This window comes from Lactuca virosa, chromosome 6 (genome assembly GCF_052849685.1).
Source record: "Lactuca virosa cultivar CGN04683 chromosome 6, Lactuca_virosa_CGN04683_v6, whole genome shotgun sequence".
NCBI classification, from domain to species: domain Eukaryota; kingdom Viridiplantae; phylum Streptophyta; class Magnoliopsida; order Asterales; family Asteraceae; genus Lactuca; species Lactuca virosa.
In genome coordinates this window covers 18335480-18350068 of record NC_136431.1, presented here as the reverse complement: position 1 = coordinate 18350068, position 14589 = coordinate 18335480, and the positions used below count along the sequence as shown (strand labels likewise).

The window sequence follows — 14589 nt, the reverse complement described above, 5'->3', positions numbered from 1 at the left end:
TAAAATACTCTCCTCCACGATCGGATCGCATCATCTTTATCTTGCTGCCCAATTGATTCTCCACGTCTTGCTTAAACTCTTTGAACTTTTCAAAGATTTCTGACTTATGCTTGATTAAGTAAATATACCCATATCTACTATAATCATCAGTAAAAGTCACATAGAAGCGGTTAGCATCCCTTGTGGCGATTCTGAATGGTCCACACACAACAGTGTGTATGAGATCCAACAGACCTTCACCCTTTCACAAGTACCAGTGAAGGGTGACTTGGTCATCTTTCCAAGTAAACAAGATTCGCAAGTGTCATCCGACTTTAAGTCGAATGACTCCAAAACTCCATCCTTTTGGAGTTGGGCTATGTGTTTCTTGTTGACATGTCCAAGACGACAATGCCACAAGCATGCCTTATCCAAATCATTGGAAGAATCAATATTCAACACATTATTTCCTAAGTTATCTACAACCATCACATTTCCAATTGCAACTTTTACAATTGATTTTCCTTCTCGGTATTGGCATATTTTCTAACTACCACTATAGTGTACCATAAATATCAAAACAAGTGGTAATGTCCTGTCTTGATATATAACAATGAGAACATACCCATACAACCTTTTGGACTTTGTTTATCATACAAACAACGAAACAAACACCTTAGGCTTTTCTTTGTTGATGCGTGTGAATCCATAGCGTTTTTTCATGTTGTTTGCCAACGTTAAAACTACATATACCCCATGATTGTCTAATTTACCCAATCAAGTTGTGTACTTTGCTAATATAAACATGAACAAACATAGTTTAGTTTTCTCACATACATTGAATCAACCTTAAGTTGTTGAATTCACGGTCCATTCACGACGGATAATCGTTATGAAAATCATTCCATAAACATGTTGCATTATCATAGTTAGAAAGCATAAATCATACATTGGGAGCAATCGAATGTGTGAGCCAAGATTTCATGAGACATCATTGATCATACCATCTGATATGGACCAACACACAAGAGCCCAAAAGACAACCCACAACACAGAACCAATCGCTACCTCTCGACCCAAAAGAATCATCACAAACCCCGGTCGTTTCAAGGACTAAAACATGCAGATTAATTGGTCAATTCTTGCCATGAAAATGTGACATCCCCTAATTTCTCGGCCAGAAAAGACCGATTTAATTTATGCTTTTTAAAATAAAATCAGAGAAATCTTTTTAAAAGATGTTGCGGAATTGGTCCCCAAAACAAAACATGATAAAAGTTTGTCAAAACCTTTCTTTAAGAAATATATAATTTCCTTTTATATCAAAACCTCGGGATGTCATGTTCCGATACAGATCAAAAGCATAAACAAGACATTATAAGCCTTACAACAGTTATTTATAACTACTGGCCTATAATCCAAAGATCACTCATCATCATCATCATCCGACTATGCTCGGGGTCCACTACCTGTAATATAAAAAGCTGAGTGGGTAAGGCTTGGGATCCTGGTGAGCATATAGGGTTTTCAACCCACAATAATAATAAACTTATTAAGTTCATCAATCAACAATAACCCTGATTACCCGTTCCCGTTATCCTCACTTTACGTCCCTAAACACTTATCACAAGGGACCTAGCCTAAAGAATATCATCGGGATGGACACTACTGCTAAGGGGTTTCCTCAGCCATACATGTCCTAAAGGAAACCATGAGGGGGGTGGAGTACAACGAATAAACGCTCAAGTTAATTAACACCTACAGGTTGCGGGCCTGCTAGCGTTTCCACTGGACTGTCTAGAAAAGTCTGTGGTCGTCATCCAAACTCCGCTAGATGACTGAATCTCAATCACATCGAGGCCTCTCATCACTTTATTTCATCACTCACCAACTATCTACCCATGTTTTACCCAACATATTTGTAGATAAAAATACATATACAGTTTAAAACTTGTATAAAACATCTATTCAACAATCACCTCAAATAAACAATTAATATATTTACACATAGCATGTATTTTAAGGTAAATACTTCATATCTATGTGTAAGGTGAAAGTAACTACACACTCACCTGATTTAATGAAAATCGGGCAGCAATTCGTTTCCTAAAACGATCGTTTCTAATAAAACCGGGAGTTTTATTGAGAAACCGGGCTTTGCGAGGGGTCGGGCTTCGAAACCGAAAAGATAAATTTTCCGGGCTTTCGGGCACTTCGGGACGTGTTTCGGGTGCTATAATCGATACCGGGGCTTCGGGGGATGTCAAAATAGCCAAAATATTGAAAAATGGGCCAAAATTGCCAATTTTCCAAAAGTACCCGGGAAGGCTCGCAAGCCTTCTATATATAGGCCCGAGGATGCTGATCGGATGGTTGAGAAGAGTCTACGCGGCAGCAGATCCGAAGAGTAGTCCCTATGGCTCGCACGTGGGCTGCGCATGCGAGGGCCTCGCTGGCAGTTCCTGATTGGACCGAAGTCCGGGTCCAAGGAGGGGGGGGGGGGGGCTCGTGGCTCATGCGAGGCTCGGATGCGATGAGTCACTGTACACGCATCAGACGTAGGCGAGGCGGCTTCGGACAGCTCTCCAGATTCGAACACGCATCTACCAGCTGCTCGGATGACTCAGCTATTTCGGACACGTGGCAGATTTTGGGCGAGGGTGACGTGGCTGAAGCCACCTATGCGAAATTTCTCGATTTTTGTGCAAAAACTTCTAAAATCCATGACTTTCGCATACGAGCTCCGTTTTTGATGTTCTTTATATGCACACGTAGGTAAAATTACGCTCTACAACTTTCATTTAGACTTTGTCGGCTAATTTTGACTTTAATTTTTATATTATTATTTTTAACAGACCGGGACAGGAAATCCGTTAAAAATTCATAACTTCTTCATCCGACGTCCGTTTTCGTCAGACTTTTTACCGTTGTACTGATATTGACGAGACCTTCGATTCTCGTTTAGGTCGTGTCGGCTAAAAATCACTCGATCGAAAATTCGAGTTTTTAGCTGTCTACTGCTAACCTGAAACTTCGAAAAATCATAACTTCCTCATACGAAGTCAGATTTGGGTGTTCTTTTTATACATACTCTCGGTTTAACGAGCACTACGAGTTTCGTTTAGATCACTAAGGCTAAAAAGTAGTTTATCAAAAACTCACTTTTTACGACATTCGGCACCGTGCCGGTTTATCGCGAAACTTCGACAGGTCATAACTTCTTCGTTATAACTCGGATTTCGGCATTCTTTATATATCCGTAATCCTTGTCACGACCACTACAATTTTCTTAATAAATATCGGCTTTATCTAATATTTATTTTCGACGCTCATTTTTAGTCTTAATTAATTAAACCCTAATAATTAAGCATAAAACACATAAAACACATAATATTCATATAATTCCTTTTCATTTCTTTGAAAATGAGTCACAAAGGTTAACCTAGACTATCATGTCAATATTAATGCCTAGCCTAGAAACACGGGCATTACAGAAAGTCTCTACCGGTTCCTGTTTATTAGCTCCGCTTTACCCATTACCGGTTCCTGTTTATTAGCTCCACTTTACCCATTTCCTGCATATTCTCCGATTCCTAGAATTATGTTAGCAGTACTTGTTTTTCTTTGTATTTAATTCAAGTTTGAGATGAATAAAACATAAAATTGCTCCAATTCGTTGTCTCTATCTTTAATTCTTGGGATATTGATCATCCCAAATTTACGACTAAAGGAGAAAGCCATGCAAATAGTGTGGGACAAATCATAAAAACTGTGTAGCTTCAATCGGGTAGGGGTAATGAAATTGCATAATGCATAGAGGAAGAAGTTCATCCCACCATGGTTTATATGAGCCAATGCCTCCAATTTATACAAAGAGAACCCCAAAAAACTTATAAGGATCTTCCTAACTTCAAATCACTAATAAAATACTCAATAATACATTTCCCTAAACGATCAAGGTTATTATTTATTGGTTAATTTTATTTTCTTTATAGAGTGAGTGTACAAACTTTGGGATCGTGTGATGTAACTTCGAGATCAATGAACTGTCGCGTTATGTATTTGAATATTAGAAACTGACCCATACCAAATTTGATCTTCAATCTCCCAAAATAATCAATATCACCGATCCAAAGCAATCTGTTTTCTCCCAAATTCAGTTCCAAAGATGAATGACACCGATGTGTCCAAGCAGATTGAACAAATGGTCAGATTCATCCGTCAAGAAGCGGATGAAAAGGCCAACGAGATCTCCGTATCCGCCGAAGAAGTAAGTCGCTTTAATCAAATCATATCAAATCAAATCTAGTCAATTTGTCCACTTGATTCAGTTTTTTTCAGTTACGCAGCGAATATTTGGGTTTACGTAACCAAGTAAAACGATATCGTGACTGAAAGACGACTTTTCTGGTTTTGTTTGTAGTTAGCCTCTGTAGGATTTATAAAGTTAAAGCAATTGTAAAGTTCAAATCAACTCACTTTTACTGTTTTACCTTATACGTTTTGAATTCTAACTTTCATTTTGGGTTTGGTAGATTTGAGATCATAGCGTATCAACTCAAGATGCGAATTTCTATTTGGATATCTTGTTTGATTGTTGTTGGATTTAGCATTTCGAAGTTGCAATCAGTACTAACTTTCATTTAGGGCTACTCTATACATTAGCAACATAAGTAGAGTACGGATTGGTGATTGTTGTCGGAATATAACACCAGAAAGTCGGATTAATAGATCAATTACATCAAATTAAGTAATTATAAGCAATTTATTTGCATCAAAATCAGGAATAGCTCTATTTGCTATTACTTATCCAAATTTACCGATCTTTTCAGGAATTTAACATTGAGAAGTTGCAATTAGTGGAGGCGGAGAAAAAGAAAATCCGACAAGAGTATGAACGCAAACAGAAACAAGTTGAAGTTCGAAAGAAAATGTAAATTCTCAAAACATCTTCTTCTGTTCATACATATCTTCATTTTGCATCTAGTTCTTTCTCATAATCCTTGTTGCAGCGAGTATTCTATGCAACTCAACGCTTCTCGAATCAAAGTTCTTCAAGCTCAAGATGACTTGGTTACTGCCATGAGAGAGGATGCATCAAAGGATCTTTTAAATGTCAGCCATCACCATTTCAAACACCAACATAACTACGAAGCATTGTTGAAAGCTCTCATTGTCCAGGTACTGATCAAATATATATGATTCTACATTTCTACTTGCACCATATTATTAAATCACACCATTTCAGCTAAAAGATGAACACTCTGTTTCAGGGTCTACTTAGATTGAAAGAACCATCTGTGTTGTTGAGATGTCGGAAGGAGGATTTACATAAGGTGGAATCTGTTCTTCATTCAGCAAAAGAGGAGTATGCAGCAAAAGCACATGTTCATAAACCTGAGATAATTGTTGACCACATCCACCTTCCATCTGCTCCTTCGTCTGATGATCCTCATGCTCTTTCATGGTATGCTTCCATTTATTTATAAATCATTATATCCTATACATATTTTTTTACTTACCTCTTTAACTTTCTTTTTGATTTTCAGCTCTGGAGGTGTAGTTTTGGCTTCTAGAGATGGTAAAATTGTGTTTGAAAACACACTTGATGCTAGATTGGATGTTACATTCCGTGGGAAACTCCCAGAGGTAAATTTTATTGTATTTACATACATCTTAATCTTAAAAAGTTGTTAAAAAATGATATTGTTTTTAACGTGTTCAATTCATGTAATAGTAATACATTTATGTGTTGTTGCAGATTCGCAAACTGTTGTTCACTCAGGTTGGTGCTTAGTGGATCCACTTGATGTATTTTCAGGTGATTTTATGTTCATTTGTTTGAATAATAATCATATGAGTTATATTATGCAATATGCATACATTCTTTTGACTTATTACATGTATGATGTATGTACTCTTTTGATACTTTCAACTTGCATTGTCCTGATGAAATAAAAGGCTAAAACCCATCTAAACCAAGAAAACCAGTTTTGATAGTGTGGTGGTGTTCGTCTTTATATTGTGGCATTTTTATTTTCTCATCAAAGTTGAGATTTTTTCCACTAACATTCAAGATGATTTTCTGTGAATATTAATTCCTCCATGTTTAGATTTGTAAAGACATTCGAATTTTAGTGATCCAATTGTCTTATCTAAATTGTTATTTGTTTTTAATGATAAGATAACTATACTGTTGGTGACTAAGAATCGGGATTTGAGAGTGCTATATATAGTATAAAATTAATCGGTTTCATCAGATTTGCTTCATCAACTATTTAAATATGGAAGTCGCATATATCTCTAAAATTAAAAAGGCAACAAAACTTATGGTAACTAGATGAGTGACCCCGCATGCATATATATATATATATATATATATATATATATATATATATATATATATATATATATATATATATATATGACTTTTTGTATTCTACTGATGGACTACTTATTCCTCATATTTCGAGCGTTCTTCTGGAAGAGTTGGTTTTCATATACGTGACTAATTTTGCAATGGACTACAACAATTAATATACAAAAAGCAAAAAAGAAAACACCCAACAAAACATTTTCAATGTATTACAAAGAGGTGGGTAGGGTAACCCACCCCCATAAAAATGGAAAAGAAAGAAGAAAGAATAACAAATTTGTCCAAGTAAAATTTGTTTACAGATGCATGCATGCACAGAACCTTTAATTTAATTTTCACAAATCAAGGATATCACACACCACCAAGCCTTTGGTGGCTCTGTTGGGGCTACTTCCTCCACCTTGACTGGGGTGGTTTCCGGTGTCTTCTCAACCTCCATTCTACACCACCACCTCAACAGGGTAAACGGAAAGTAAATTACTTCTATGAAGCAACAATTTAAATAAATTAAAAAGAAAATTCAATTAATTAAGAAAAAGAAAAGAGGAAAAGCAATTGATTCCAAATGGCCACAACCGATTTTGTAGGCTTCAATCTGTTAAACTTTCTAAACCAACAAACAACAACCGAAAACATAAAACAATCATCAGTTCATTATGGTTGTTGATATGAAATTCAAAAAAAAAAAAAAAGGACCTTGCAAACCATATATCATGGAATGTAATGAGTAAGAATCATTCCATTCATCCATTCAAAAAACACCATTAAAGTACATACTAATATATAATTTAAAACCATTAAAATTGACATTTTTTTTATACCTGGCCTTTGACCAAGCATCTACATCTTGATGTGTTTGGTCTTCTGTGTTCTTTTTTAACCTGAAACAATCAATAACAACAAATACATGATAAAATCTGCTAAAAAAAAACTGCAACCAAATTTAATCCAACAAACCTGTTCAAGTGTCCATAGAAGATGGCGTTGATATTTTGTTTGAAATGTAGCTGGACCAATCTGCCCAAAAAAAAAAAAAAAAAGACAACACTGATCAATTCCTAACAACTTTGATACATAAATTATATAAAGTTATCATTTATGGACTTACAGCTTGGCCATGGTAAACTTTTTCTATTAATATACCTCAGCTTCTAACTTTTCAAACTCTTATAAAATATCCTTTTTATCCTTAGCTGGCAACTTCGCCCTTTTCTAAAAGGGATTGTTGAAGGTCATTGGTATGAAATCCTGTTAGAAAAAGAAGACTCGTGTCATTAAACCAATTGATAAAGTGCGCACTAATATACATCTCAATTCATGTATGCAATTCAACATATACAGGCAGGACTTGTGCATATGATAGACAGATAATACATAATATGGTATAAAAGCTTGGGAACTACAAAATATTCAAAGGGCTCCTAGATAACTGGTTATACAATCCACTTTAGCGATCATGTTGCCACATAATATCCAGTGAAAGGTTGTAAAATTTGTATTAAAATACTCATGATCTCTTAGAGAAGTGCTAGTATCAAAATTAGATGAAAAACTACAAAAAGTAATTGAAACAAATGAGGCGCTATAAACTTTAATTGAATACTCGTACCCTTAAATTTGATCTTCTTGGTATATATAAACTCGAACCGAGCATACGACAGGAACATAAAATGGTTTCCAGCAGAGCACTCATTTTAAAAAAAAAAATATACAAGTTAATAGCTTGTAAAATAAATACAAACCCGCTAGAGCAATGAAAAAAATAAGCCTTTAGTTTAGTTGCACATAATCCACAAGACCCTGAAAGTCCTCTTCCAATCCTATTGACATTTGCACTGCAACACTATGATGTCGAAGCTTTTTCCTTGCCTAATTGAAAAAGTCAAGAAATTAATAAACTTTTGACAGATCTGCCATTTTCTTAATAGGGAAGAAAAGAAGAGAAATAAATACCTGATTGAGAACCTTCCATGGATTCAAAAGTAAACAAAAAGTAAAATTCAAAACCTAGAAACTGTCAAAGAAATCTGGAAAAAAAAATAATAAACAAATTAGGGAATTTAGGATACCTTTGCTGCACAAATTAATGAATTAAGCTGAGAAGGGCATAACATTAGCAAGCAATTGAGCCTATGAGAAAAAATAGTGTCAATTTCAGTTTAAAATATATTAATTCTCATTAAAAGAAGACAAATAGAAGAAATAAGCCGCAACTTTTTATGATTTCACTTATTTGCTTTTTGAAGCTGCAAAACGATCCTTCTCGGCAGAAGGCCTCCAACCTTCAGAAAGAAGATAGACAATTAAATTGATTGAAATAATGAAATATTAAATATAGAACAGGAGTTGGTAATTTAGAGAAAGCAAAAAGGGTTTTAGACATACCATAAAACGAAATGAGTTCCAAGCTTAATCGCTAGAGAATGATAAAAAACACGATCACTTTCAGCAAGAGTAAATGTTCACTACTCACCTTCAGACACACACACACACACACACTCCAACAATGTCATATCCTTGTAAATAAACAATCAAATAAAGAAAATCATCTTTAGGGGAACCGAAACCTACACAATTACGTGAACAGATATATGCAAACACACACACACACACACAATTGCAACACATATGAGAAGATATGTAAAAAATGCAAAAAATCGTTTTACCTCTGGGTTTTATGTAAAGATAGACATATGGACCTTTCCCCATCTTCGTTCTCTTATTTTACCCATCTATCTCACCCTCAATCTGTCACTTTCGCTTTCTGTTTCCCCCTCAATTTTGCTCCCTACCAATTGCACAAAAACAATCATAACCCTACAAGTATGGGAAGTAACTCAAATCGAGAACTTAAACAACAATTTCAATCAGCGGAATGGACCTTCCCATCAAGAAGAAGAAGCAGTTAATAGTGTCGTGCCTGGATTCGACGATAGTAGTGGTCTGAAGGGGGGTGATCGTTGGAACTTAGAGGAGTGAGGATGTGGAGATGATCGATTATAAATTATCGAAGTAATCCATTAAGCTTCACGGTGGCGGCAACGTGATCGAAGGCGATAAAATTTGACACCACCAAGTTCAACAGAAGAGGAGAGGGGAGGTAGGTGAGAGGAGAAATTGTTCATAAGATGCAGATGTGAAGAAATCGGGTGGAGATAGAGATAAGAGGAAGGAGGTATGTGAGTCGGTTATGATCGAATTACAGCAATCCAACTGTAATTGGCTACGAAAATGGTGAACAAATCCGTTGAGAAACACGTGTACAGAAACTTTGTAGAAAAGATCAGATACTGCTAAAGTAAGGTGCTCTTTGTTTTTTCGAAGTAAAACATGTGTGCGGACCACGTCTGCACCCCTCTTCAGCAGAAGAGATGGACCAAAGTGCTGCAGACTGTAATGAGAAGCATGTTTGTTTTTTTAACATCTGCAGATATTAAAAAATTTAAAATAAAATAATTTAATAAACTGAAGATAGTTTTTTAATACCAAAAATTTAATAATAGTAGTCTTAAAACATTGAAATAAAATTCAAACAACCAAATTAGTCTTATAATAACATTTTTAAATAAAATTCATAGAACCAAACTTTAATAATTTTCATTCCATATTTTGCATCAATTGTTCGACAATTTCATCCCGTAACTGGGTCATATATTCACGGTCCGCTGCAGTACCATGTGTTGGAATCTCATCTTCATCATTATCAACGACTGCATTGTTATTCCGAACCGAGACATTTGGTTCATCATATCGTGCAAAAAACTCATCACGTAGTCTCTCTCTTCTTATAAAATTATGAAGCGCAAAACATGCTAGGGTAATGTTTCGTTGTGTAACCAACGAGAATGGTGCCATCCTCTTCAATATAGGGAATCGTGCTTTCAAGACACCAAAAGCCCGCTCAATGACATTCCGAAGTTTTGCGTGTGCATGGTTAATTTTTTCTTTATTCGTTAATGCACGTCTTCGACGGAAATCTCCAAGCCAATACCTCACATTACGGTACGGTGCCATAAAACCTCGAATGTTTGCATAGGCGGCATCACAAAGATAATATTTATCTGTAAAAAAACAAAAAAAAGTCATTTATTTTTCAAGCTAAGATAAAACTATTTAAATAACCATAAATTTACCTGGTGGTGGAAGCGGGAATGGTGCATGTGGATTTGCTAATGCTTCTGATAAAATTCTAGAATCGTGTGCTATCCCTTCCCAACCGGCCACAACAAACGTAAACATCATGTTGAAGTCACATATTGCCAATACGTTTTGGTAACAATTGCCTTTTCCCCTACTTCTATATAAATCCCGTTTGTTTGCAGGGACAACAACATGTATCAAAGTGCCATCAAGTGCACCAACTGCTCCCTTGAACACCCGTCGTAGCCTCCTATTATGTCCCGGAATGTTTGGATTCGGATTAAAAGAAGTTGGCACTATAATGTCATGTGCGAAAAGCAACATTTTGTCCAACACTTCATGAAAAAACTTATGAATTGTTTGCTTTGAGTGTTGAAATCTCCGCTTGATAATCACATAACGTTGGTTATGACCGATCATCATAAAAAACATAGTCATCTTCTCCTCAACCGACACATGTTTGCTATCCTTTAACGCGTAGTTTACTCTAAAATGAGCACATAGCCGAACAAATGATTCACGGGACATGCGTAGCACTTCAAGACATTGTAGAGGATTACGGTGAAGTAACTCTAACGTAAATTCATGTCCCGTCATTTCCGAATCGTTGTCCCGCACTCGTTTGACACCCCTCTTCCAAAAGTAGCGGACGTACAAGTACATAAGAATTATGAGTAGTATCTTTTTGTCGTGATCCATTACAAACCTATTAATCAACAAAACATAACATAACATAAGATAAAAACATAACATAAATCTCAAGTACGAAAAAACATAAAATAAATTTCAAGTAGCAAATAACCAAAAAACATAACCATATAGTTCCAAAAACTAAAAATAACATTCATCCTCTTAATATTCGTGGATCATTAGGCAAATTTACCCACATCTCTCTCATATTCATGGTCCCTCCAAAAATGTGATACGCAGCAAATCGTAGAGGGTCTATTGGGTCTAACTCGAGCAACTCAAGGTTCTCTAAACATTGGGAAATTATTGGCCCTTGAGTCAAATGGCGTAGAGCTTTTTGCATCTCCAATGCTAAATCATCAGCAGTAAGAGAAGCTTTAGGCGAGGCAGAAGAAGGTGGATCAGGTGAGGCACTAGGAGCTCGAGGTCTAGGAGTTGAGGGTTTAGCCCTTTTGTTGGGGTTACCAGAAGGTGAAGCAGCAGAAGGTGAATCAGCAGAAGGTGAAGCAGTAGAAGGTGGAGGCTGAGTAAAATGCTCACTAGTATGATTGGAAAAGAAATCATCCTCATCTATGTTAATGGAAGGGGCGTCCATAAGATGTAGTGGTGCGACATGGAAAGAAGATGATCCATGTCCCGATGGTGTTTGGGATGTGGCATAGCTGAGATTACCAGATGCACTGTTTCCATCAAAGAGTTCTGCACAAAGCTCTGGAAACAATAATGAGACGGTTTTCAAAGAAGTGGCTTTCGGATGTCCCTAAACGTAATCAATGTAAGAAAAGTAATATAATAATAAATGGCAACTATATAAACAAAATACATATAAATATGTGTGTGTGTATATATATACCTTTTTAAAGTCCTCCCACTCCTCATTTGTTAAGTTAAAAGTATTTGTTTGTGGATTGTAAAGGTTTCCAGTTTTGTTTTTTAAGTATAACCATCCTGTGTATTTGGCTTTAAGGTTATCATAGGCGTTTTTTAATTGTCGATGATTCAAATCCACGCCATACTTTTCCTTAATGGTTGTTCCTAACTTGTGCCATGATTGTTTGTGCAAACTCAAACCTTTTCTACCCACGGTTTGTACTTCTTCAATACAAGTGAGCAATAAACATTTTGTTTGCTCATTGGTCCATGTATGTTTATCTCCCATTGCTAATAACAAAAAAAAATATAGAATACATACTTTAGCAACAAAGATTAATCATATTTCAACATAATCAACAAATACGTTTAGCATATTCAACAATTTAAGCACAAACTTGTAAATAAGCATAAACTTGATCTCCATTCAAGAAATACAAGTGATAACAATTCAACAAATAAGTTTAAAAAAAACCATTTGAGCTAATGATTTCTGCATATAAACTAGCATATGAGTTTATGATTTCAGCATATAAGTATATGGTTTCAGCAAGGATTATGATTTTACCCAACATTCATAACAATTCAACACAAAAATTCATGAACCTAAACATAAATCATGGCTCTAATTAAAGAACAAAACACAAACTCCTAGAATTATAACAAAGCACTAAAGCTGAATTTTAACTCAATTTATGGCTCTAATATCTCTAACTGCTAGAATTATAACAAAACACAAACTTCTCTCTTATAGATCATGGTGGATCTGTTGAAAAACAGCCAATTATGCCCTTATGAAACCATTAAAATCATGAGATTATCATCTTTTTCTTCAATCTTATTTCACAGTTTCAAAGTTTCAGAAAAATGAATAATTCAAAGTTTCAAAGTTATTTCACAGTTTCAAAGCTTATTTCACAACTTCTCTCTTCAATCTTATTTCACAGCTTCAATTTTATTTCACAGTTTCAAAGCTTATTTCACAGCTTCTTCATATTTAGGTACTCAATTAAGAAATCAGGAAAAAAAAAACTAACCTGTTGATGTGATGTTGAAGACGATGGCAGATGGAGGATGGGGCAGCGAAATCGGCGACCAGCAGCAGCAGCGAGCGGCGACCGACAGCGGTGAGCGGCGCTGGGATTTCTTCCGGTCTTCAACAGCGTCGACGCCAAGAGAGAACGAAGGGAGAACGAAGGAGGACGTTGCGGCTATGCTTTTGTCCGTGTCTTTTTTTTTTGTTATTAGGTTTAGAAGTGGTGAGAAGAGGCAAGCCCAATGCTGCGTGGGGAAGAGGACGGGAAGAGGTTTTTGAGCCCGAAGCCTTCTAAAAATCAAACTGCTGCGAACTTAAAAGTGCTGCGTGTGTGCTGCGCCGCGCAGCACTAAGAGGTTAGAAGAGGATTTTTAAAAAAAACAAACACAACCTAAGTAAGCGAAAATATGAGGAAAACGTCAAATATCGCCCATAACACAAATCATTCCAAATTAGGAAACCCCGGTATAAAGCGAGGGCCATTTGTGACAAAAAAATAGTTCACTATTCCTCTGCGCAAATTAGCATGAGGACACTATTCCTTAGCATTGTCCACGTTTAATATGTATATAAATGTGAGGTTTGGCCTCATATTGTGGTAGATTTGATGAAATGATTGTTTCTCCTTTGAAGCCAACTTATTTTTTCTTTAGACAATAACAACGACTAATGGATTGTTGTCCACTACAAATGTGAAAAAATAGTTCTGATGATAGAATTTGTAACTTCTACGGGTTACATTAACCGAATGATAATAAATGTAATTTAGCATTTCATATCTATTATGATTCATGAAATTTTATAATTAATTATAAGCTTATTAGGATTTTCTAATGATCAACTTTTTGACAATGTTTTGAGAGCTTGTAAGAGCTTTAACATTTAAGAAAACGCTTGAATTACAAAAAAAAAAAAAAATTGTTTGGTAGTATGATCTTTTAGATTTCATTTCAAACAAAAAACTCATGATCCAAAAATCACTTCAAATAGTTTTTTTGGAACTTTTAACTTTAGGTTTATGTAATTTTACACCTTTAAAATGTAACATCTATTTTTACCGAACACTTTTATATAAATAACACTTTTGCATAAATAAAAGCGAACTTCTAGCTAACAACAACTTATCAGCTTTTATCTTCTAAATTAAACAAAAAAGACTATAATATTAAGCGTTTAAGTATACACATGCAATAGAATTTAAAAAAGAAACATCTTAAGACATAAAAAGCATAACAACAAACATAAAAAATTAGAAATGAAGCTAATGTCCAAACCAATACTATACCACTCTAAGATTCCGATTCTAGGTATTTACATACTCCTATAAACTTGGTAAAAACTAATTTTCTTAATTATATACTTTTAAACCATAGCTAAAAATAATGAAACCCACATTTTATATACAATAATTATTATTGTAAACAACTTTTATATTAACAAAACGTTCATAAAGTTTTTATCTTTTGTTGCATATTTCAATAATTTATTGTATTCTATG

The 14589-nt window shown here is 35.2% G+C and overlaps 1 protein-coding gene and 1 long non-coding RNA gene across 12 annotated transcripts; one reads left to right on the top strand and one right to left on the bottom strand.

Annotated features, from left to right (window-relative positions):
• The first annotated feature begins 3971 nt into the window (after nucleotides 1-3971).
• On the top strand, nucleotides 3972-6044 carry LOC145121257 (V-type proton ATPase subunit E-like). The gene is made up of 6 exons (XM_079057038.1): nucleotides 3972-4249; nucleotides 4812-4912; nucleotides 4992-5160; nucleotides 5253-5446; nucleotides 5529-5628; nucleotides 5741-6044. The coding sequence occupies exons 1-6, from the start codon at nucleotides 4148-4150 to the stop codon at nucleotides 5774-5776; spliced, it is 702 nt and encodes a 233-aa protein (XP_078913164.1). The 5' UTR covers nucleotides 3972-4147; the 3' UTR covers nucleotides 5777-6044.
• A 474-nt stretch (nucleotides 6045-6518) lies between these two features.
• Nucleotides 6519-9632, bottom strand: LOC145119886 (uncharacterized). Of its 11 annotated transcripts, XR_013714032.1 has the most exons (11): nucleotides 9237-9629; nucleotides 9022-9143; nucleotides 8741-8828; nucleotides 8570-8637; nucleotides 8425-8485; nucleotides 8309-8320; nucleotides 7965-8224; nucleotides 7464-7603; nucleotides 7313-7372; nucleotides 7177-7236; nucleotides 6519-6807 (listed from the first exon to the last, which is right to left on the bottom strand). It is a non-coding gene; the product is annotated as an uncharacterized LOC145119886 (long non-coding RNA). The 11 variants fall into 11 exon arrangements; XR_013714031.1 differs by lacking the exon at nucleotides 8425-8485 and having other exon boundaries at nucleotides 8309-8382; XR_013714035.1 differs by having other exon boundaries at nucleotides 8309-8485; nucleotides 8741-8771.
• Between the last annotated feature and the right edge of the window lie 4957 nt (nucleotides 9633-14589).

Coding starts and splice junctions, on each gene's coding strand:
- LOC145121257 (XM_079057038.1), top strand. CDS start 4,148: ATGAATGACACCGATGTGTCCAAGCAGATTGAACAAATGGTCAGATTC. Junction 5,161..5,252: donor TGAAAGCTCTCATTGTCCAG/GTACTGATCAAA, acceptor ACTCTGTTTCAG/GGTCTACTTAGATTGAAAGA. Junction 5,447..5,528: donor GATCCTCATGCTCTTTCATG/GTATGCTTCCAT, acceptor TTTGATTTTCAG/CTCTGGAGGTGTAGTTTTGG.